Genomic DNA, 25846 nt, shown 5'->3' with positions numbered 1-25846 from the left:
GATCACATATTGAATACTGGGCCGACATAAAAGACTGCCATGATGAGCTTAGGTGATTGTGTGATTCACACACAAGCAGTGAAATGTACTGAAGTTGAAGGTGGCATTTTGAGAATCCAATCTAACCATACACAAGTACATATTAGCATTAGCATTAGTATATGATGCAAGAAAGCAAGCTTACAGAGCATCAGCCAAAAAAACCCTTCCAATTTCACCCATCTATTTGCTCCAAAAGTTTGTTCACTTCTTCCTTGAATTTATTTAAGCTATCAACTTCTACAACGACAGATGGAAGTTTGTTCCAGTAATCAACCACCTGCTGGCTAAAGGCAAATTTCCACACATATCTGTAAATACATTGTAACTTTCCTAAATAAAATTAATAACTAAATCAATGCTTTATCAGATATGTTTATGTGTCTATTGTTATTTTTATTTTATATTGCTTATAACTGCTTCCTTTTTTTTTTTTTTTTTTTGTTTTTTTCTAAGATTCTACAGCCACTGTAATTGTTCGGAATCAGACCCATGTTTATAAGCATATTTTTAACTCAAAATTGCTTCAGAAATCAGCTCCTGAAGTTATACCATATCTTCGTTAAACACTGTGTATTTATTAATGATGTCAATGAAGACATATCATAATTAATGTCTAAGTTTGCAGATGATATAAAGATTGGCAGGGTGATTAATGACAGTAATCAGGGTATGCTACTGCAACAAGATGTATAAAAATTAGGCAGATGGGCTCAGAAGTGGCAACTTTAGTTTGATATTGACAAATGCAAGGTACTATATACGGCAGCAGTAATCTCTGATTGACATCCACACTCAGTAGTGGAAATTAAAACGGAGACTAACACCTCTGAGGTGATCTGATTGAAGTGCTTAAGGATTTGGATGGATTGAGTAAGTTTGATGCTGATGGAATTCTTCTTGCTCAGTCACACGAATTCAAACCAAGGAAGGATGGTTGCAGGGATAGATATGTGGAAATCTGCCTTCATTTCGCCAGTGGGTAGTTGATTAAAACAAACTTCCATCTGGTGTTGCTGAAGTGGGTATTTTGAATAAATTCAAGTAAGAACCAGACGAATTATTAGAGGGGATAGACAAGTGATATGGAAAGTGGTTTTTTTTTTTTTTTTTTTGAGTAATGCCTTATAAGCCTTTTTGCATTGTTTACCACTACTAATACTAACCACTTTCTTGCTAAATGCTAAATTTATATGCTAATAGTATGCTAAATTTATTCTTTCATACAGTTCATTCATGACAATTCTTATAAGAGCTCAGGAGATTAGAAAATTATGATTTTCTTTTTACAAATCCATGTTATGTTTCTTTCTGTTTCTGCCCAGTTGATCCCTCAGTGCATCCTTTGATTCAGTAATTCTTCTTTCAACAGAAGGTTAAACTGTACATTTCTAAAATTACCCAGTTCCCATTGGAATTACTTTTGTAATTTGGACACACATTTTTGCATATTTTCAGCATGCTGGGACTTCACTTAAGACTTAGGAATTGAAATCTCTATAGCAACCACACAAATTTTGGTTTTGAACTGACAATTCATTTTTTTAATTTTTAGCACTGAATGAAGTGAAGTGTCACAATGGATAAAGTGGAATACAGATCAGTGATTCGGTTCCTCTTTCTGTAAGGGAAAAACACCCAAAACAATCCATGAAGAAATGGTTTCTTTTTATGGAGAAGATTAACCAGGTTACAGCACTGTTGCACTTTGATATAAACAATTCAAATGTGGAAGAATCTTGGCACACGATAAAGAAATCCCAGGATTGCCAGCAACTGCTGTAACAGAAGAGAGTATTGCAAAAATTGAGACATTAATCCTGGAAGACTGCTGTATTAGTGTCAAGGAATTAGGTGCAGAGCTCCAAATCAGTGTAGGATCAGATCTATGGAGAACATCATCCATCAACAATTGCATACAAATAAAGCGTCTGCTAGAGGGTTCCCAAACTTCTGACCATGATGCAATAGCGGCAATGTCATCTCCTCAGCATCCCTAACAACAAAGCTCCATTATCAACGGTTCTCTCGATGGTTATCCATTATCAATGGTTCTATCAGTTCTCATGAGAGATTTCACCTTCACAAGTTTTTCAGATTGGCAGCAAAAAAACAAAAGACAGTAGTTCTAGTTGCCTAGAGATCCGTGTGACCTACACATGGACATCTAGGTAACTAGACTTGTAATGGCTATAAACTGATTTTCTCCATCTTTGTCTAGCTTCCTTGTACAAACAACAAGTTAATTGTTAATATCCCACTGATGAAATTATCAGTAAACAGAAACTACTTCTAATTATAATTTATTATTTATTCAGTATTTAATGTCAATTGTACTTTTGTAAAGCTTAGTGCATTAAATAACTAGCTTTTATTTAACACAGATCATGTATTTATTCTTATACATAAGGTACTGGCGTAATATTTCTAATACAAAGAACTGAAACTCATTTAATTACCTGTGGTTTTGAATAGCTTCCAATATTTTTTCAACATCAAATGTGGATGAAGGATATACAGCAGTATATTTATACAAGCAAGGAAGTATACTTCCATTAATACACCCATAACTGTGAAAGAGGGGTACAGGAGTACATGTTATGGGTTTCTATAAAAACATGAAGAAATAATAATGAGCAACTGTTACATGATGAAATTCTGAACATGATGTCTGATTAATCAAAAATATCTATGACATAAAACTAAAATAAAGTCATCAAATGCAATGTTCTGGGTACAGAGTGGAAATGAAGGCCATAAAAACTGTACAAACTGCATTTTATGTACAAGATGTTCATAAACCACCTTTACAATTTCAAGCTACAGGAATATCTCATTTAACATTGTTAATGTCAAATGAGAGTTGATACCAGAGTTGAAGAGATGTAAATTCTCAATAATAAATAAGCTTTAAATAGAGTGAAAGTGTACCCTGCTTAATTTTTCCTCTAGGAAACAATATATTATGCCCTAAATTGAGGAAAACACTAAATTAGGACAAACTGTTGTGCATTTTATTTAATATTATTGTACTTTAAATAAGTTTGTGGGGAACCAGATCAAATATTCACCCCTCACCTTCCCATTGTGTAACCTGTTAGTAGGGATCCAGCTATATGGCTACTGAACAACGATGGGCTATCAATAGGAGGCTAAGACAAAGAAAATGGATAAATTATAGGCTGAAATCAAAAGCATAGCACTATGATAAAACAAAAGCAATTGCAACTCATAACAGCTTGGATGTTGTCTTAGTCAAAAAGGTTCTCCACAGTGCTTGTCAAGAAACCAGGACACAGTGCCAAACATGCTAAACACAATCATGAAGATAAGTGTCATCAATATTAGAAATCAAATGGCAAAGAATGGGATTATCAGAAATAGTTTGTCATCAGATATCAGAACAGCAAGCATCCAAGAGGATGAATACTGGAACCTGCAGCTAAACAATAATTATAAATTAATTTATTCTGTAAGCAAGATACAGTTATGAAATAAGAAACCCCTAAAATGTTAATAAACAAAGAAATGGAATAACTAAATATCCTTGTATCTTCAACTTTTATACAAAGTTTCCTGAAAGAGTTACCATTAAACTGGAATGGATCTCCTGCTTCAGCGAAGACATTAGCAGGCCCTGCTCCCAACTGTGATCACAAGATCCTTTTCTATAATGATATAGCCAATATCTGTAAGCAAGGTACAATTCAGGAAAGAGTAGTAATAGCTTTTCGAACCAGTCTGAAAGAAAGCTTAACTAGCTGGGAAGCAGGGCTCAGAATGAACTGGAGTACATCAAAATGCTGTTTCAATTCATCATATACAATTCTGGGCAAATTTTAAAATAGAAAGTCTGATGATGAAATACCTTAGAAAGAGCACTATAAACTAATGCCAAAAAAAAAAAAAAGAATATTATTGGCTAGAGATATAAAGAGCAGGGTAGGAAATGAAAATTACATCTAAGGAGATAATCTAGGAAAATCTGGTGAGTAAAATTAACGGTAAAAGTCTATTAGATTTTTGTGCAAGCCATGCACTCGGAATTAAAAACATAATATTTCAGCATAAAGAGAGTTTATGTGGCAGGGGTGTACAAACACCCCTCATTAGCAACCCACTATTTATTCTATAATTTGACTTATTATACCTGTCGTATATTTTTCTGAAATTTGCTTTTTTTCAAGATTTGGGAAGATTTGCCAGATGAAAAGCTGGACATTGATATAAGGGGAGTATAATAGAAAATGAGTAGAAAAATGCATATAATACAAAAAAAAAATTCAAACAATGAGAAGTAGGATAAATATTGTAAATAATAATTACTAAAAGACCATTTCCAATCAGCAAAAAAGCTAAGAGTTTATAATAAAAACAAAAATGGACTCTAACAAATGACATATGAGCACTTGTGTTTCCTTTTAGGAGTGCAACACACATCTCTCAAAATAAATACCTCCCAAAAGTGTTTTATCATTGTGAATTCTCATTTCCTAAATGTTCCCCCAATCAGCAAACATGACAAATGTAATGATGCCACTTTAGTCAATTGTCTTGCATGAAAATGAATGATGCCATGAAGCAGCATCTATAGAGAAATTTCTGGCCAATGGAACTGGAAACACTAGAGAATCCACTGTACTCCTGAGACATGAGTCCCATAAATTGTTTTGGTCCCCAAAATGAAAGAACTTCTCCAGGATCAGCATTTGGAAAAAAGACAGGACATCATACATGCCACACACCAGTCTCTTTCAGGTATCTATAAAAACCAAACTGCACATAAACTTCCTTGAAACAACAGACAAACTTTATGTGAATGCCAATTATTACAGCAAGAATTGCATGGTCAATCTTGATGGATGACAATGACATGTAGCATTACCATTGCACATATCAGCTTGCTAGCTTAAACATAAGGGCTATTAATGATGTACATTTTAACGAAGGAAAGAAAAAAATATTTTGGTTAACATTTTTGCTTGCTTGAATTTTTGAGCATAGGTCCTAGGCACAACGTCTACAGTGCTTATCCCATAACGAATCCTGATTCATTAGCCTGCCATTAATTATTTACTTTCAAATACACAAATTTCTGAAAATTTACTTATCCAACAATAATCCCTTATTTTAACAAAACATATTGTTTCCTTAAAGGCTATGACAGTAAATATTCTCAAATAAACTTATTGTCTGTACATGTGGATTTCTTCCAATATCCTTAGCATGAGCATTAGACTAAAAATTAAATACATTATTATGTAATTCAGGTGGAGGAGAATTTTCCATCTTTTAATTAAACAGAAAAATAGCTGAATAGTTGCACTATTCCTTTCATAAACTTAGCAAACTTCATTCATCGTAAAAAAATTACACAGATACCCCCCCCTGGTCTTTTTCACTTTCCACTTCCCTGAGTGTAGTACCACACAGTTGGCACATTTCTCTTGGGTTACTGCAACCCATATGCAGCACATTGCATTTGTCAATGTTAAACTTCAGCTGCCACTTCTCAGCCCAACTTATCTAGATCCATTTGCAGTAGCATATTATCTTTACTGTCATTAACAACCCTGCCAATCTTTGTATCATCTGCAAACTTGGACATTAAGCCTGATATACCTTCATCAATATTGTTGATGAATACACAAAACAACAGTGGGCCCAGCACCGAACCCTGGGGAATTCCACTAATAACATTAGTTCACGAAGAGCAGTGTCCATTGATTACCACTCTCTGTTGTCTCGTATCACAGATGCACACTGAATATGGAGAGGAAGGAATCTTCTTATGACACCTCATGATGAATACTGAACATGTCAAATGCCAAACTTAGACACAGTAAACAATTACCAAGAATCTTGCTCATGTTTAAAACATATTTATATATCCATTTAAATGATCTTAACCCATGAAATACTGTGAACAATCTTATTTCTGTTAGAAACACTCAAGAATAACAGCCTCACATTTTTAGTTAATGTGTTACCAACATGATGTGCTTCATGACATTATTGTAGTTTCACCACTTGTCACTCATTTGGTAAGGTCTCGGTTTGAACCCCATTTGAAAATGGGAAGATTCTTAAAGGACTCTTCAATTGGAGTTGTAGTTTGCATATTTCAGGTGGAGGGAGTAGAATTTTCTCCAAGAAGATTCTGAGTTTTTCAGCCCAAACAATGTGCAATTTGGCCTGTGAAAACACATACTTTTACATTTAGGCAGGTTATCATTTAATTTGGGAAATGGTAGCTGCACTGCTGACACAGTTGTGAGCTCTGATATGTTGCCTGATAGTTGCAAAGGGGCCATAAGTTACATGCTGTAAGTGTGAACCATTTTGTGAGCTGTATAATAGAAGATTTAAGGAATGAGAGGTGTTTTGTTATATGCTGTGCATTCAATGTGGTATGCAGAGACTGTGACTACACAATTTGTGAGACTACACAATTTTCACAGGGTTTTGTTTCTGATCATGTGTCAAATGGTGGGGAATCCAGTGTAAGCATTGATTTGCTACATTTTAAGGAGAGTGTTATTCTCCTGTATTCATTCAAAATATCCTGGCTTTACAATTTGTTCCAGAATGGCTGAAGTCCTTGCTGTCCAGGCCATAAATTATCAGCCACAGATTCTCAACCTTTTTCAATGCACCAGTACCACTTGAAAATTGCCAGTTTTCAAGTGGCAACATGTTCAAAATCAATTATTATACAGCTCAAAAAATTGTTCTTACTCAGAGCATGTAACTTAAGGCCACTTTGCAACTACTAGACAGCATATCTAGTAGTTGCAAAGTACCGCAAAGTATTGGAATTGTAGGTTTTTAATTGTGGTAAACAAGTAGTTAGTAGGTATCTCAAAAGTCTGAATCATGTAGGTTGGCATAATTAGATAATTTATAATCGAGTTTATAAAATATAAACTTGATAGCATAATAGATATAATTTAACTGCATAACTAGTGAATACAGTAGTGTTATTTATTGTATTTAAGTATATTAGTTTAGTGTAGTATTTTCAATTATACTGAATTTAAATGGAAATCATGCCCCAGACTAGGGCAGCAAAGCGATGGGCTCAAAGTAGCAGGAGTGTCGTGGCTTGGAGGAGAACTGAAGGGACAGTTCTCCTATGAATCATGGCCTAACAAAATGTACTACTTGAGCTAAAGGGGATGTCATTGTGTGTGTTTGGTGCAGGTGATTATAAAGAAATTAGGTACCAACTCAGCATTCTGATGGCTGATTATCAGAGCTTGAAGAGTATTGTCTATGCCTCAAAAGAATTAAAATGAGAGGGGGAATCAAGCTCTCAGCTACTCAACTCAACACCAAAGCTCACACTTGTGTATCACACAAGCAGCAACCCCAAATGGCAGGGTGTGCTAGTCCACAGGAGTAGGTATTGTTGGTGACTCTATTGTCAGGGAAACAGGAAATTCATTGTACAAAAGAATAGGTGAAATAAGACCAGGGTATGTCTGCCAGGAGCAAAATGACATTGTGGAGCAGATATCTTTTAAGGGCAGAAAAAGGTGATATTGTTGTACTCTAATGTTTAAACTATTGTTGGCACTAATGACATAAGAGTAGAGGTCTGCAGACTTATTTAAGCAGAGGTCAATGTTGAAAAAAAAGTCATGAGTTAGGGTTAAATTTGAAACTGCAGTTCTGCCCAGACAGGATAGGCAGGAGTATATGATGAGAGCCTTGTCAATCAATTCGGTCTTGGAGAGATTGTGCAATGCTCACGGGGTAGAATTTTTCTCAGCATGGTCTGTGCTTATTAACAGGAGAAACTGCTTTTAAAATGATGGGATATACTTAAAAAGGAAAGAATGAAAGGATATTTGCTGATGCTATCAAGGGCAGTGTTAGGTGAGTAGAAAACTGCTAGCTCTGGGAGATACATAGACTAACAGATTACCGATAGTCGCAGGCATAGGTGAAAGTGATCCTTGCACTGTTTCTACTGGAACATGCATCAGCCTGGAAAGCAGGGTGCAAGGGAATTCTAGGCCTGAAGTGAGAGATCACGAAACAAATAAATACATAGGCTGTGTTAGAGTAACTAAGAGTAAGACCAGGTACATGTATACTTGAATGTACACCAAAGCTAGGAGCTTAGTAAATAAATCTAATGAATTTTAAATGCTGGTCAAGTCATCAAATGTTGGAACATTGGAGACGTGATGTCATACAGATATGAGGAATGCAGAATTTGAATATGAGGAGTACAATGTGTACAGAAGTGACAGAGAAGATAGGAGGGGTTATGCCCTTAGTTAAGCAGCACATAAAATCGATTGCAGTTGACATTGGTGGCCAGTGCAATGTTGAGTAAGTTTGGTGTGACATAAGCACTGGGAAAGCAAAAATGAGACCAGGAGTGTGTCATAGGCCTAATGATTCTAATGAATACAGGGAACAAGTGTACAGAAAAATAGAATTGGCCTGTAAATCAGAATTTAGATGAGAATGAAATTAGTGGAGAAATAGAGTGGACCAGCAAACTAGAATTTAGTGGAGAATGAAAAACACTTGGAGGTAATTGTGCAGTCAGATACGAAGCTTTCTGAGAAGTGCAGACAATCTGAAAGAGTAGCTCATGGTGTCTCGTCAATGATAAACAGGAATTTTGCAAGCAGGGTTAAGGAGATGATTATTCCCTTGCATAAGGAATAGTCGGGCAACACTTTGAGCACTGCATACAGGTCTGGAGGCCTCATTTTAAGAAGGATGTAGAGCTGCTGGAACGAGTACAGAGAAGGGCAATGAGATTAGCAAATGAAACAAAGGGTTGCTCTTATGAAGAAAGGCTGAAATTCTACAAATTGCAGTGATTAAGCACCTCTGAGGTAATGTGATTGAGATGTATAAGGCCTTGAATGGCTTGAGCAGGCTCAATGTTGATGGCATTCTTCCTCTTGCCCAAATTAATTGTTGGCTGAGGGGACATATATTCAAAATGAGGAAAGACGGCTGTAGAATAGATGTGCAGAAATTTGCCTTTAGCCAGTGGGTGGTTGATTACTAGAAAAAACTTCCACCTGTCGTCGTGCAAGTTGACAGCTTAAATAAATTCAGGCAGAACTAGACAACATTTGGAGTGAACAGATGGATGAAATGGAAAGGGTTTTTTTGACTGATGCTGTATAAGCTTACTCGCTTGCATCATATGCCTCTACTATTGTTAATGTCAACATTTTCTTGGATGTACACTCTTCTTCTAGCTAGCTGCAGTTCACTGACACTTGAGTGGTTATATAGTGGTATTGTCATTTCACAAACTAGATCAATCTGTGTGTGTGTGTGTGTGTGTGTGTGTGTGTGTGTGTGTGTGTGTGTGTGTGTGTGTGTGTGTGTGTGTGTGTGTGTGTGTGTGTGTGTGTGTGTGTGTGTAACAGGATAGCCATAGATGCTAACGTATTATATAAATCTTTCTTTTTTTTTTTTTGTTAGTTGTTGGCTCATCGGCTTCTGTGGCCATATTGCACCTATATAAATCATAATAACAGTACCAGCATAATGGTGAAAACAGAGAGAAACAAGATATGACAACATTAAAAATACTGAATATCCACAAATTATTTTGAGAATCACTGGTTGAGTTCAATTCTGATATCCTATTGGTTGCAAAGAATTTTGTTAGAAAGTGTAAATTCTGTCCCCCAAACAGACTGCTGAACAGCCCACATGATTTTTAGCAATCACATGTAACCAGCCATTGGGTCTCCACAGTGCAAAATTATCATACCTGGCAGTATGATAATTTCAATAGCAATCATACTGAAAGCAAAGTTAATATTTACTTTTTTTTTTCTTTTTTTCAATCAGTCATTTCTAACTAAAAAATGTCATGTTGGAAGAGAGACCAAAAGAAATAACTGATATGGGATAGACTGAGCAACACCTCAGGATAATATTAATTACCTATTTCCTGTAGAGTATTTCTAACTTAACAATCATTGTTGTTACCAGAATCCTGTTTTTCATATATATAAAACTGGTAGTAGTAGTAGTGGCATGTGATGCAAGAAAGCAAGTGTATGAGCTTATGCATTCCGACAAAAAAAAAAAAAAAAAAAATCACACCATTCCCTCCTAATGCCTGTTCAGTTCTCCTTAAATTTATTCAACATATCAACTTCCACAATGACAGATGGAAGTTTGTTCCAGCAATTAACCACCCGCTGGATAAAGGCAAATTTCTGCACATCTATTCTACATCTGTCTTTTCTTAATTTGAATTTATGCCCCCTTAGGTTTGTAATCTGAACAAGTAGAAGGATCCCATCAGAATTCAGCGTGCTCAACCCATTCAAGGCCTTATACACCTCAATCAGATCACCGCGCAAGTGCCTAGTCTCCAGCCACTGCAATTTGCAGAACTTAAGCCTCTCTCTTGGTAAGAGGTTCCCTTCATTACCCTCACCAATCTTATTGCCCTTCTCTGTACACGCTCAAGCAAATAATAATCTACATCCTTCCTAAAATGAGGCCTCCAGATCTGTACGCAGTACTCAAGGCATGGCCTGACCATTGCCTTATACAGAGGGACAATCACCTCCTTTTCCCTGCTAGCAAAATTCCTATATATCATTGACAAAACCCCATGACCTGCCCTGGCAGCCTCTCTGCATTGCTCAGAAAACTTCATATCTGACTGCACAATTACTCCCAGGTCTTTTTCATTTTCTACCACCTTAAGTGTAGTACCACACAGTTGGTACTTTTCTTTGGGGTTACTTCTACCCATATGCAGTACTTTGCATTTGTCAGGGTTAAACTTCAGTTGCCACTTCTTAGCCCATATGCCCAAATTATCTAGATCCTGTTGCAGTAGCACACTGCCATTACTATCATTAACAATCCTGCCAACCTTTGTATCATCTGCAAACTTCGACACTAAGCCTGATATACCTTCATCAATATCACTGATAAATATACAAAACAACAGTGGACCCAACACCGAACCCTGTGGGACTCCACTAACAACATTAGTCCACAAAGAGCAGCACCCATTGATTACCACCCTCTGTCTTCTCCCACTGAACCATCCTTTTATCCATTGTAGCAACTTACCCTTAATACCATTCTGCTCCAATTTGTACAATAGTCTTCCTTGCGCAACAGTGTTAAAAGCTTTCCTGAAATCCAAATATATGATATCAAAATAATTTTTTGCATCCAGTTCCTTTGTAACCACATCATAATAACCAATCAAATTTGTAAGACAAGACTTTCCCTTAACAAACCCATGCTGTGTCTGAATTATTGCTGCAGTCTTGTCTAGATGATCCTGCAATGCATCTTTAACCAGTGACTCCATTATTTTACCCAGAACAGAAGTTAAACTAACTGGTCTGTAATTACTCGTGTCACCCTTCGATCCCCCTTTGTGAACTGGGGATACATTTGCACATCTCCAGTCCGTGGGAACCTCCCCTGAGTCCAAGGATGCTCTCATAATTATGGCTAAGGGTTTGCTTAGTTGCTTTGCCATCTCCTTTAATATAACTGGATAGATCCCATCCACCCCAGGTGCTTTTCTTATGTTTACTTCAACAATTTCTCCTCCACTTTGCTCTCAGTTATTACAAAATCATTAAGTACCTTGCTACAATTTGATAACCTTCTGCCATTTTCAAACCTTAATAATTCCTCATGTGTGAATGTAGATACAAAATACTCATTCAGTTTGTTTGCTATCTGAGCAGGATCATTAACAGTCGAACCATCGATGTCAAGTGGACTGATCAGATTCATCCCCTTCCTTTGAGAGTTTATATAAGTAAAGAAATCCTTGCTGTTTTTCTTAGCATCTTTTGCCAAGGATTTCTCGTAATCTGCCTTCACCTGCCTAACCTCCTTTGTGATCTGATTACAGACTAGCTTATATCTGCCATAGGCTTCTGAGTCACTTGATAATTTATATGCATCCCATGCATTTTTCTTCTCTGTTACGAGTCTCATTTTTTCATTTGATAACCATTTAGGCCTAAACCTTGAACAATATTTCTTAATAGGTATGAAATTTTAGTAGCATCCACGATTAATTCATTGAATGCTTCCCACTTAGAATTTACTGTTGGTAACATCGTCAGTTGATCCCACTATACAGAATTTAAAAACTGTCTGAGACCACTGAAGAAATGGTAACCCATTTCTTCATGTAACCCAGTGGTTCTCAAATTTTTAATGTGAAGGCACCCTAAATCCATTATAAAAAATGCCCAGCACCAGGTGCAATGGGCGCTAGCAGAATATTTTGTAAGGTGGTGCTGTTTCAAATACAGTGTATGCGACGGACAGCATGGCTCGGCTGTTCCATATATGTAGGTGTATGTACATAAACACTGCAATGTGGTTAGCAATTATTTCATGACGACTTCTAATTTACACAGTTGCATGAAATTCAACGACCTTTTGTAGCGACAGCCACGATGTAAGCCGATGCTAAATTTGATGTCGTGGCACCTTAGGGTTCCACTTACTCTTTTTAGGGTGCCATGGCATCCACTTTGAGAACCACTGATCTAACCCATAAAATGAAATCAGAGGGAGGCTGTGTGTGGTTAACAGCAGTCACAGAATCCATACACTGAGCTTTATCTTATAGGCATGCCATTATGAAATGCAATATCACATATTGAAGGTAAAAAAATTAAAAAGGAAAAAAAATATAAATAAAACTATGAGAGATAAAAGTTTCAACTAGCAGTATATGCCCTGTTGTTGAAACTTTATTTTATCTCACACAATTGTAGCGCACAATTTGATCTCATTTCATTCATATTTTAGTACCAGTTGAAGTTGTAAAGATTAACTACAGAACATTATATAGTGCATGTACTTTGTGGCTTGCTGGTATCGTCAATATTTTATTTTAATTACCTCTGTATCATAATTCATCCTTTTTCCAATTGAGTATGCATTGTTTATAATTCCATAATGAGATAAAACGGCAGCCTTTGGCATTCCAGTAGTTCCCTGAAAATAAAAAAATTAATTTATTTTCCTGACAGAATTTAGTTATTTTTATTTTTTTAAATGTAAATGTACAGGTGACTTAACTTTCTTGCTCTCTACATTTATACTCACTGAAGTGAACTGTATGTTGACAGGATCATCAAACTGGACATTTTTCTCAAAATTATAGAGTGCCTCAAAATCATTACTTCCACCTGCATTTAATGTCTGCTGAAAAGTTGTTGTACCCCTAAAAATAAAAATAGCAAAGCATATCATATGAGCCTTGTGATATATATCACAAGAAGTTTAAAAATTACTTCTTTAACTAAAAATGGTACACAAACTAGCAAACAGGCCACTTTGAAATCAATAACAAAATTGGGTAGCAAATAATACTGCAATTTGCTACCCTAACACCATTTCCCTTATTAAATATAGTTTATGATTCTAAGGTCATAATAGGTATGCATCTAAATAACAGCATTTACAGAAATTGCATGAGTGGTAAAGACTCTTCCATTTTATGTAGAAGATGAAAGAGCTTCGCATCATCTACCATAGACATTCAGAATGATATCTATATGAACCTCCTGTCTTATGAACATATTATTATCTTGAAAGTCATTATAAAAATATTTTATTTCATAATAAACTTCAACTACTATTGGAAAAAACATTCTTGTTTTCCAAAATATGGAAATATCCATTGCATAGTAAATGTAACTGCTATTTTTACAGTAAACTATTAACAAAATTATGACACACTGTTAACCATTAGAAGCAATCTTATAATTTATCTTCATAGATAGAATTATATATTTAAAAACATTCACTTTATAGATCATGTTTATAAACATAGGAAAAACAAAAAGTGAATTTTATTTAATATATAATTCAAAAGAACAGCCATAGTTTTCCAGGAAATGCAAATATTGTGGATATGAACTTTAGAGATAAAATATAAACACACTAGAGACTTGTTGCAAAGAATGCTGTATTTCAGTTATATTTAAAATAGATGCAAATTCTACTATGCTGTTGTAAAATGCATATCTCCCATGAGATGGTTATCATCAAGCACTGTATCTTTTAAATCATGCTGATCCATTAGGGCAGGAGTCAGCAATCTTTTTTGTAAGCGTTCTAGTGTTGAAAAATGAAATAGAAGTGGGCCATACAGGTTTTACAAAGGAGTAAAAATAAGCTGATTTGATCTAATATGGAGTACTGGTAAAAAATTCTGTGCCAGTGTGGCATACCAGTAAAATTATTTCAGATTATATTTACAATAAAACATTTAGCTAGACATGCAGCAAACTTTTTAAATAATATTTTAAACTGATTATTCTTATTGTTGCTCTCTTATATTATTTCTCCCTGATTGGGGGTTCCACCTCGTGACGGGTATTGCTACAAAGTACAAAGAGTGGTTGTTGTTACGTCTGGTGTTACTGTTGTTCGAGAAACTCTCTGATTATCCTACAGGTGTTCAGGATTGCTACTTTTTGAAGTTCCTTGTAGGTGTTCGCTGGGAGACCTATTGCTGCTAGGCTGTTATGTAGGGTCTTTGGCACCATACCTGTGGTTGACACGATGATCGGGATGGTTGTTACGTGTTGCATATGCCACATCTCTCTGATCTTCTGTCTTAGGTTCACGTACTTCCTGATTTTTTCCCCATGGGTTTTCTGCAGGTTGCCAGTGTTGGGTACTGCTATGTCAATCAGATAAGTAGTCTTTTCTTTCTTGTCCACAAGGGTTATGTCCGGTCTGTTGTGCGGGATTGTCCTATCTGTTATTATGGCACAGTCCCAATACAGCTTGTGGGCTGGAGTCTCTAGTACTGACTGGGGTTTGTACTTGTACTATGGTACACTTTCTTCGACCAACTGGTATTTCCTTCCTAGCTTCTGATGTATTATCCTGGCTACCTGGTCATGTCTATGAGTGTATTCAGTCTGGGTGATCACTTTGCATCCTGCAGTGATGTGTTGGATTGTTTTGGAAGTCAGGTGGCATCGTTAACATGTGTCATTGAACAATCCAGGCTCCTCGGTGATGTATTTTCTATAGTTCCTGGTGTTGATTACCTGGTCTTGGATGGCAAGCATGAATCCTTCAGTCTCGGGGAAGAGCGTCCCGTTCATGAGCCATGCATTAGAAGCAATTTTATCTATGTGATCTTGATGAAGATCACTGTAGTGTCTGCCATGGAGTGTCTTCTCTGCCCATCTTTCTATCTTCGTATGTACCTCCTGGTTGTGGGGGGGGGGATTCCTCACTTAGGTTCAGTGGGGTATACTGCTTGTCTATCTTCCTTATGGCCTGGTGGAGTGCTGCTGTGTGTTTCTGGAAGTAATCCTTGAGGTTAACTATCGCTGTTTTCTGTTGCCCTATCAGGTCTATCATGCCTCTTCCTCCTTCTTCCCGGGCAATTGTCAGTCTCTCCAAGGCACATTTCGGTTGGTGTTGGCGGCTCTTGGTCATCATTGTCCTTGTCTTTCTCATGATATCCTCCAGCTCGGTGTTAGTCCAATCTATGACCCTGAAGGAGTATTTTAGCACTGGGACTGCATACCATTTATTATTATTATTATTATTATTATTATTATTGCTCTTATATTATTTCTCCCTGATTGGGGAATTCCACTCTGTGACGGGTACTGCTACCAAGTAAACGGGTGGTTGTAATGTCTGGTGTTACTGTCGGTCGAGGAAATCTCTGACTATATTACAGGTGTTCAAGATTGTGACTTTCTGGAGTTCCTTGTAGGTGTTCTCTGGGAGACTTATTGCTGCTAGACTGCTATATACAAGTTCTTTCTTCCTTCTTTGAGGTTATATCCATACTTGCTGCCGTTGAGCATGGTGGATAGCGGGTTGAGTGCTAGCCAGAACCATAGTGGGCTCAGAGCATCTCCCTGAAAGATTCCTCTTTTAACAGGGATTAGCCTGGTTGTGACGTTTTCTACCTTAATTGTGGTACTCCATTTCGCCTAGGAAGTTTGTCACTATTGGATTGACTTTGTAGATGTTCAGCGCCTCTAATAGCCAGCTATGAGGCATGGAGTTGAAGGCCTTGCGGTAATCGATGCAGGCTGTGTACATGTTGCGGTGCTTCTTGTAGGCTTCCTCCATAACCGGGGCATCTATGGTTAATTGCTCCTTGCATCCTTTGCTCAGCTGCTTGCATCCTTTCCGCTGTTTGGCCATTATGTTCTGGCTCTCCAAGTGGTCTGATATCTTCCTGGTTATGCAGCTGGTCAGGATCTTGTAGATTGTTGAGAGGCAGGTGATTGGCCTATATTTCACTGGGTTTCTTGTATTTTCATCTTTAGGCTTCAGATATGTGATTCCTTGAGTGAGAAACTTCGGAACTGTCTCTGGGTGCCTTATCATTTGGGTGAACTGCTCTGCCAGGTGCTTGTGTGTGCAAGTGAGCTTCTTGTATCAGTAGTTGTGGATGTTATCTATTCCTGGAGTTCACCAGTAGTGAGAGGTCTTGATCATCTGTTTTACTTCTTCTTCCCGAATCTCCCATCCTCTCGTTTCTTGTACGTCCTTTGTTTTCTTGCATTCTAATTCTATCCAGGTTGCTCAGCTGTTTTGTCTTACTTCCCTGCTCCATATGTTTCCCCAGAATCATCTTCTTCTCAGGTGGTCCGTTCCCTTCTTTCCTGTCTTCTCTGAGATTCCTGTAGAAGCTTCTTTGATCCTCATCAAAGATTCGGTTGTTTATTTTCCTCTGGTAGCTCTCTTTGTATCATCATAGTCTCTTGCTGAGTGAAAGGAGGTTCTGCTTCAATATGTTCAAGTACTCTCCTATTCTCTCATTCTTTGTCTCATGTTTGCTGTGGACGCTGTCTCTATTGAGGATGCTCTTCACTTTTCCAATCAATTTCTTCCTTCTATAACCCCATTGAGACTTGGTCAATTGGCCTATCTTGACTCTTAATTCTTCTATCTTCTGTTCAAGTCTTCTTTCCCAAGCTGGTGGTTCCTTCTGTTTTCGGTTCTTCTGCTGCTGGTCTCTCGCTTCTCTTCCATTAATCCTCGTGGTTGCTACCGCAATACACGGCTGTGTGGATGGCCTCCAGTGTTGCACCATTGCTGTCGAGGTAATGCGGTATTATGTGCCGGTTCAGGTTGTCTGTGACTCTCCACAAGGTTCTATTCAGCTTCTGCTTCGGTATTACGTGAGTCTTTGTGGGGTCCATTCCTTCGAATTCTGTTAGGGCCTTCTTCCACTCGTCCTCTATTCTGGATATCATGATCTCGTCTATTTCCACTTCAGCTGCTGTGGTTGTTGTTTTGGTTTTTAGGAGCATTAGCAACTAAGGCCATATTGCTCCAGGATATGCGGTGGTCATTCCCTGACCTTTCCGCATCTTCCATATTTGGTGGTGACGGGCTCGAACCCCGGTCTAATCAAGAAGCATGTGATATGCACTACTGCTCTTTCCCACCTGGCTACGGAGGTGCCAGCTGCTGTGGGTTGTATTTCTTCTTGCTCTTTCTCCTCTGAATCGGTGGTGGCATGTTCTTCCTCCTCTGGTTCTCTATTCTTTATCCTTTGCAGTTGATCACTCACATCCTGCTTGATTTTTTCCAAGATTGCAGGAGCTATCAGGTTCTTTGTGACGATGGTCCTTCTCTGATCCACTATACACTGTTCAGTAACCTGAATATCCGGGAATAGTTCCAGCCACTTGGTATACAGACTCGCCCTGTAAGTTGTCATATCGGTCTCCAGCTTCGTTATTTCGTAGTATGCTTGCATGATGTACGTATTCATTTCGATGCTCCACTTCATGCATTGGTGTTTTCTTCCTTCCTGGGTGGTCACTAGCACAGTTGCACAAGAAGCACTTCCAGTTGGTGGGGCTGGATGGTCTTGCCCTTCTCTTGTGGTAGCCATACAGGGGACAGTGCCACTCGCTCCACTGTCCCTCGGGAGACAGTCTCCAACTTTTTGAACTGATCCCTCTGCCTAAGGAGGAGGAGGAACTTGCCACCACCCATCCAGAGGAGAAAGAGCAAGAAGAAATACAACCCACAAGGCGCCTCCGTAGCCAGGTGGGCAGGAGCAGCAACGCTTCTTTATTAGACCGGGGTTCGAGCCCGTCACCACCAAATACTGAGGATGCGGAAAGGTCAGGGAATGACCACCACATATCCCCGGAGCAATAATCTTTATTAGACCAGCCTGAATGTGAGTGACTTTATCCTGCGCCACACTCGATGCAGTATGATTAATTTTTCTCTGCGATATCATCCATCCATGGAGGTGGACCTGTTTAGCTTCGGCTTATGTCCAGTGGTAGTTCTTGCAAGTGACACCAGATGGCGCCACAATCTGCCTCGGCCGCCACTCCGGCCTTGGGGTAATTAGGTCCCTTGGAACAGCTTTCACAATGTTTATTTTATTAATTTTTTTATTACTATTTATTTATTATTATTATTATTCAAATTTATTACTATTATTATACCGGTCTCCCAGCGTGATGGAGCCTCGTTCACTTCCGCCAATGTGGTACTCGAACCCTAGTCCATCAGGCTGGTAGTCCAGTGTCGTAACCACTGGGCCATCGCACCCTTTCCTATAATCTTGGAAAAAATCAAGCAGGATGTGAGCGATCAACTGCAAAGGATAAAGAATAGGGAACCAGAGGAGGAAGAACTTGCCACCACCCATCCAGAGGAGAAAGAGCAAGAAGAAATACAACCCACAAGGCGCCTCCGTAGCCAGGTGGGCAGGAGCAGCAACGCTTCTTTATTAGACCGGGGTTCGAGCCCGTCACCACCAAATACTGAGGATGCGGAAAGGTCAGGGAATGACCACCACATATCCCCGGAGCAATATGACCTTAGTTGCTAATGCTCCTAAAAACCAAATAACAAACAAACAAACAACATATAACCCACAGCAGCTGAAATGGAATAATAATAATAATAATAATTATTATTATTATTGAACTTATTTTTTTTTAAGTTTTTTTTATTCATATTGCCAATGAAAATTTCATAATATTGCTACAATTGTAACAACATTAATGTGGGCCTATATTAAAAATATTAAAAGAATAAAAATCTACAAGTAAGAATACATACAAGGCATACAAAACATACAAGTAAAAATAAAAATCTATTTTCAGTACTGGTTTTACAGTTAAAAAGCAATAAAACTTGATAAAATATATTATGGTTCCACTTATTAATTTTTTATTTAACATTCATTATTAATAATTTCACAAAAGCTTTCAAAAAAATTGAAACCAACTTTTAACTGCTACAAACAACAAAATAGCAAATGAATGTGACACATGAATGCAAACTGTGGCATTGTTGTAATATGTGAAGTTTTTTATACAGGATTTTTGTCTCTTAACTGCACAATGATAAAAAAATAGCATAAATATATATAGCTTAGGTTTTTTTGTGTTACAGTTTAACAGTGTTAAAATTTTTAATGCTTATAAATTTTAAAAAATTATAAAAAATCTTCACATTTCACTTTAATGACAGGACTGTGTCTTGTAAGAAATAATTTTAACATAGTCAAAATTAATTTTAAATAATTTTAACATAGTTAAAATTATTTCCTACAATCTAATCAGATTGATAATTTATTAATATCTGATAGCTAATCAGATTGGCTAAATACAAATTGTATGATCTTCCTTTTAAAACTATGCTGTGTTTCCTTAACAATTCCATCTCTATCTAAATAATCCTGTACAGCATTCTCAATCACTGTCACCATGATTTTCCCTACCATTAGAGTTAAGAGTAACCGGACTGTAATTACCCACTTCACTCTTACAACGCATTATGAGTTGGTGATATATTGGCACTTCTTCCCCAAACCAAAGGAATCTGTCCTGAGTGCAATAATGCTCTCCAAATTAATCTTAATGATTCACTGCACTCTTGCTGCCTCCTTCAAAATTACTGGGGGTGTATGCCATCAAATCCAGATTCCACATGGCTTTTGGCACATAGTTCTACCTATCGTGTCTGGGCAGAATTGTAGACACACGCATTCCGACCTAATTCTTGGCATTTTTTCCACATTCCAGGACTAGAACCAGAATTCCTATGTGGAATTCTGGTTCTAGTCCACCTATCCTTGTTACCAGAGCAGTATACACTTGACTGTTTTGTTCTGAGGCTCAAATTGGGATGCATCACCTAGCAGGCCATTAGAAACTTCAATCCATGACAAGTCTCCAGTTTTGTTTGTCTCTAGGGAATCCACCTATTTAGCAGTCATGATTAAAATATGAGGGTGCTTTTTGTAGCATCCCTCTATTCATAAAAAGTATACATTGAATAACATAATTACTGCTAAACAAGAATCAAAATTTTAACCTACTTACGGTCTTTCTTCAGCAAGCATAATGATGGTATTTAAATCTGGGAATCTAAATAAAATGAAGTAATTAGAAGTGAATTCAATTTATTTCAGTAAAAATAAATTTAATATAAAAAAACAGATTTCAGCCAGTAAACAGCTGACAATATAAAATATATTGTCAGCTGTTTACACAGCTATAGCAATGAAAAATATCAAAATACTTTGTTTTTATACAAATTACAGTAATTAGAGGTCATTATATTTCATTAAACAATGTTTTTCCAATGAATGTGATATTATAATAGTATTTGCATTAACAGTATAATAGTAACAGTATTCATCTTAACTGATAATAGTATTTGTTTAATTGATAGCAGTATTTATTTTTAATTGTCTTAATTGTATAAGTAATGAAAATAGAAGAGAAATAACAATTATGAAATTAAACTTTGCCAACTGCTATTAGAAATATTTAAAGGAACATTTCACAATAAAACATTACCTAGAAAATGATAAAAGTATTAAGATTTATTGAAATTGAAAAAACAGAACAGAGTAAACCTAAAAATAGACTGTGAGAGAGAAAAAGCTACCTGATTGCCTAAATTACAAGAATGGGTTCTGAACCAGATCAAGGAGAAAAATGGAACCAGCATAAGAAAGCCATAAGCAGAGGTCAATATTTCAAAGGCAAGGGTGTAAGTACCTGCTTGTGAAGAACTCTTCACAAGCAGGTACTTACACCCTTGTCAGCTATAGCAAGTATATGATAAGGCAAGTAAATGATCTCCTTCAAAACAATTTTTCAGTATACACTGCATTCTGCCAGTGGTTTATGCAGCAACGTGTTAACCTTCTCTTCATTTTGTCGGTTCTCTTTACAGATGAAGTACAGCTCACTGGGGATGGCAGTGGCACACCCAAAAATTTTGTTTTGGGGGAGGGGGATGTATTCCATAATCAGTAGCTTTTACAAATATTAGTGCATGACAGTACAACTATATACTGTAATATAAACAAAATGTTTTTCGAGGGGATACTTTAATTCCCTACCACCTCTGTGAGTGTGCCTGTAGGAGGGATAGTATCATCAATATTTACAAATAACACCTGTTGACAAAAGAAAATTCTCATGGGATCAACCAGTCTCAGCAACAGTTCACTAACAATGTTTTGATCAGTAGCATTAGTGACTATTTGATTGGACTTCACATGCCACATAGACTCAAATATTTTTTTAGCAGCATGGTGTGCAGGTATATCAAGAACTGGAAACTGAAATAACGAGCACTTAAACCTGCATGGAGTGCAACTTGCCTTTAATTTCTTAAAGAATTACAGCTTATTCTCAGACATTTTGGGGTACTTCCTGTACCACTTCTTACAGCTTTCTCATGCCTTGTGGTTTCTTGGTGGATATAGTCCTGATTCCATACATGGATCTTAAATATTCTTTTAGTGACATGGTGCACAGATATATCAAGAACCAGAAATCAGTGAAATAATGAGCACTTACACCTGCGTGGAGTGTAATCCACCTTTAATTTCTTAAAGAATTGCATATTCTCAGATGATTACACCTGTGTGGAGTGTAATCCACCTTTAATTTCTTAAAGAATTGCATATTCTCAGATGTTTTGTGGTACTTCCTGTACCACTTCTGTCTGGTGGAGTGTAATCTACCTTTAATTTCTGAAAGGCAGATTACACTCTATAAGTTTAAATGCTCATTATTTCACCAACTTGATACAGACTCAGCAACAACATTTATAGAGATTTTTTCAAAAACAATTTGCCTGCATAAAGGTGTACCATTACAGATAAGAGCACATTGCTTTATGCATGATGGGGACTCACCGACCACACATTTCAATATTCTGCTCATGAGTTGCTCAATACCTGCTACTCTAGCAGCAACTGGATAGGTCAAGACAGGTTGACTGCATAGCTTCCATTTCACTAGGTTTGAAGAATCCCATGGATTTTTATGTATGGGGGACAACTAAAAGCTCTGGCCTGTTCAATAGCAGTTAGCAAAAAACAAATCCTTTTGCAAGTGATTGTGAATAGTTACCCAATCCACAACACTCCTGGTAATTCTGAACATGTTCTATAGTCAATGCAAACACATGTTGATGCCTGGAAATTTTGAATACCTGCTGTGATGCAGAAGCTCCAAATGCCTTCAATGCCTTTACAGCTGCATTTATCAAGATCGACACAAAGACTAGTAACATAGTTATTACTTGGCAAAAAAGCATTTCCAAACATTTGTTTATATTAACTTTTTTGGTGTTTGTAAGATTTTTTTTTTAAATTCTTTCATACAACTAATCTGAAATGTTCACTGTTGTTAAGAAAAAATCATAAGTACATGACATGGCTTGCTGGTTTCTTTTGTTATATTCTTTGCTTGACAATCAATGTCTTCAATCTACTAAACTGTCAACAGACGTTTATTATTTGTAAAGTACGATATTACTGTGTGCTTTTCATATTGTTTTTTTATCCCTTCTATAATGGAGTTATGTTTTTACTCCAATATTACTGCATATTAGAAGTCTGAAAGGCTTCTGATAATATGGTTTGAAAAACTGGAGTACAAATTCTTTTCCTTGTATTTGAAAGTGAAACTAAAACATAATCCCCAACCTGGCATGCGCCAATAAAAACTCAATCAATCAATCAATCAATCAATCAATCAACCCAACCTGGTATTTCTGGTCCACTTATTCTCAGTTAATATTATTTTAATAGTGCACAAATGTGCAAAATTTGTATTTCAAAGATATGTAAGTTACTCCTGATTAAAAATTGGAATGGGGAACTGGCTGTTATGTTTTTAAGATGAAGAGGTGGATAATAGTGGATGGAACTACCAGAACAGCCTAGTGAATAGTGAGTACAGATATCGAACACAATTGTTACAACCAAGTGTGGCATATGAAAAATTAAAATAGCCTTTTTTGATATGTCTGACTTGGCTAGAAGCAGTGGTGGATTTAATTTGCTACCCCCCAATCAAATTATATTGCTTATAATTATATTAATTACAAGCTTCCTAATTATTTTTAATTTTTTCAAATTAATTTTTTTATTAATAAGACTTTTCTCTCTTTATTGCTTTATTATATGTACTACTTTAATTTTTTTATTCTTTAATGTTATTTTTCTTCACTAAATACTAGTAACATTTATACATACTTGGAACAGCTTAGCCTGGTTTTGCCTTCATCTAATTCTGGAACTAGAGACCGTATCATCTTGTAATAGTCTCGCATTTTGAAGTTATTCTGCAAAACAAGCCCATTGAGTCTAACCTGAAATACAGAGGATTTCAATGCAGATTGAGTTATATGTTGCTTAAAAAAACTAAAAACTTAAGTTTGGATAATTTTAATAGTTATCTGAGGTGCAAAATGTCTGAGATTTGTTCAATGGCCAATGTTTACAAACAGCAAAGAGTTCTTTACTTATGTAAACTCTAGAAGGAAAGGGATGAATCAGATTGGTCCACTTGATATTGATGGGTCAAGTGTTGATGATCCTGCTCAGGTGGCTAACAAACTAAATGAATATTTTGCATCGACATTCACACATGAGGAGTTATTCAGCGAGGGGAATGCCAGAGGTGTATTCATCTCTAGCAGTAAGTTACAGAATCTTGAAATAACTGGGAGTAAAGTGGAGGAGAAACTGTTGAAGATAAACACAAAAAAGGCACCCGGGGTGGATGGGATCTATCCAGTTATATTAAAGGAGGCAGCAAAGGAAGTAAGCAAACCCTTAGCCATAATTATGAGAGCTTCCTTGGACTCAGGGGAGGTACCCATAGACTGGAAATGTGCAAATGTGACCCCAATTCACAAAGGAGGATCAAAGGCTGACACAAGTAATTATAGACCTGTGAGCTTGACTTCTGTTCCAGGAAAATTAATGGAGGCACTGGTTAAAGACGCACTGCAGGATCATTTAGACAAGACTTCAGTTATAGCTCAGACACAGCATGGTTTTGTTAAGGGGAAGTCTTGCCTGACCAACTTGATTGGATACTATGATGCAGTCACAAAAGAACTGGATGCAGGGAATAACTTTGATATTATATACTTGGATCTTAGAAAGGCTTTTGATACTGTTGCACATGGAAGACTGCTACACAAATTGGAGCAGTGTGACATTGGAGGCAAATTGTTGCTATGGATAAAGGGGTGGTTGAGGGGGAGAAGACAGAGAGTGGTAATCAATGGACACTGCTCATCGTGGACTGATGTTATTAGTGGAGTCCCTCAGGGCTCAGTGTTGGGTCCATTATTGTTTTCTGTATTTATAAATGATATTGATGATGGTATATCGGGATTAATGTCCAAGTTTGCAGACGATACAAAGGTTGGCAGGGTTGTCAAGGACACTACTGACACTATGCTTCTGCAACAGGATCTGGAAAGGTTGAGCAGATGGGCTGAGAGGTGGCAAATGAAGTTTAACATTGACAAATGTAAAGTACTACACATGGGAAACAGCAACCCCAGAGCAACGTATCAACTCTATGGTACAACACTGACAGTGGTAGAGAATGAAAGGGACTTGGGGGTGGTTGTGCAGGCAGATATGAAGTTCTCTGAGCAGTGCAGACGGGCTGCAAGAGTAGCTCATGGAGTATTGTCAATGATATACAGGAATTTTTCCAGCAGGGATAAGGAGGTGATTATTCCATTGTATAAGGCGATGGTCAGGCCACACCTAGAGTACTGTATACAGGTCTGGAGGCCTCATTTCAAGAAGGATGTAGAGCTGCTGGAACGAGTACAGAGAAGGGCAACAAGATTAGTGAATGGAACAAAGGGGTGCTCTTACGAAGAAAGGCTTAAGTTTTGCAAATTACAGTGTCTGGAGACTAGGCACCAGCGAGGTGATCTGATAGAGGTGTATAAAGCCTTGAATGGTTTAAGCATGCTCAATGCTGATGGGATTCTTCCTCTAGCTCAGAATAATCACCTGAGAGGGCATAAATTCAAATTGAGGAAAGACAGATGTAGGATAGACGTGCGGAAATTTGCCTTTAGCCAGCGGGTGGTTGGTTGGTGGAACAGACTTCCATCCCTTGTGGTGGAGGTTGATAGCCTAAATAAGTTTAAGGCTCAGCTGGACAGGTATTTTGAACGAACAGAGGGGTGAAGTGGAAGTGGTTTTTTTTTTTTTTTTTTTGGCTGATGCTGCATAAGCTTGCTTTCTTGCATCAAATGCCTCTACTAATGCTAATGCTAATGCTAAGTTTAAGCCAATTGCAAGAACTCAAAAAAAGGTTCTATGGTTAACTAAAAAAATTGTAAAGAACCACCATATTTTTTAAATTTTTTTTTGTTATTATGGTACCTAACCTGTGTACTTAACCATTCATATAATAAAAATGTAATAATCAGTTTTCCTAAGCAACACTGCACATATCACAATGCCTAATTGTAAAATTTGTAC

At 37.2% G+C, this 25846-nt stretch overlaps 1 protein-coding gene across 1 annotated transcript in view; it reads right to left on the bottom strand.

The window, feature by feature from the left end:
• The window catches only part of LOC150079657 (medium-chain acyl-CoA ligase ACSF2, mitochondrial-like), a 118428-nt gene that overhangs the window by 66983 nt on the left and 25599 nt on the right, over positions 1 to 25846 (bottom strand). Inside the window, exons 5-9 of the mRNA XM_090383155.1 lie at positions 23579 to 23694; positions 20397 to 20441; positions 13147 to 13264; positions 12940 to 13035; positions 2499 to 2647 (exon numbers count right to left, since the gene is read on the bottom strand). Coding sequence (XP_090239281.1) covers positions 2499 to 2647; positions 12940 to 13035; positions 13147 to 13264; positions 20397 to 20441; positions 23579 to 23694 — 524 coding nt within the window. The remainder of the gene's footprint in view (positions 1 to 2498; positions 2648 to 12939; positions 13036 to 13146; positions 13265 to 20396; positions 20442 to 23578; positions 23695 to 25846) is intronic.

This window comes from Mastigoproctus giganteus, chromosome 10, assembly GCF_048544385.1.
Source record: "Mastigoproctus giganteus isolate SK-2022 chromosome 10, ASM4854438v1, whole genome shotgun sequence".
Taxonomy (NCBI): Eukaryota; Metazoa; Arthropoda; class Arachnida; order Uropygi; family Thelyphonidae; genus Mastigoproctus; species Mastigoproctus giganteus.
The sequence above is the reverse complement of the archived record's forward strand: the minus strand, read 5'-3'. Positions and strand labels throughout refer to the sequence as shown.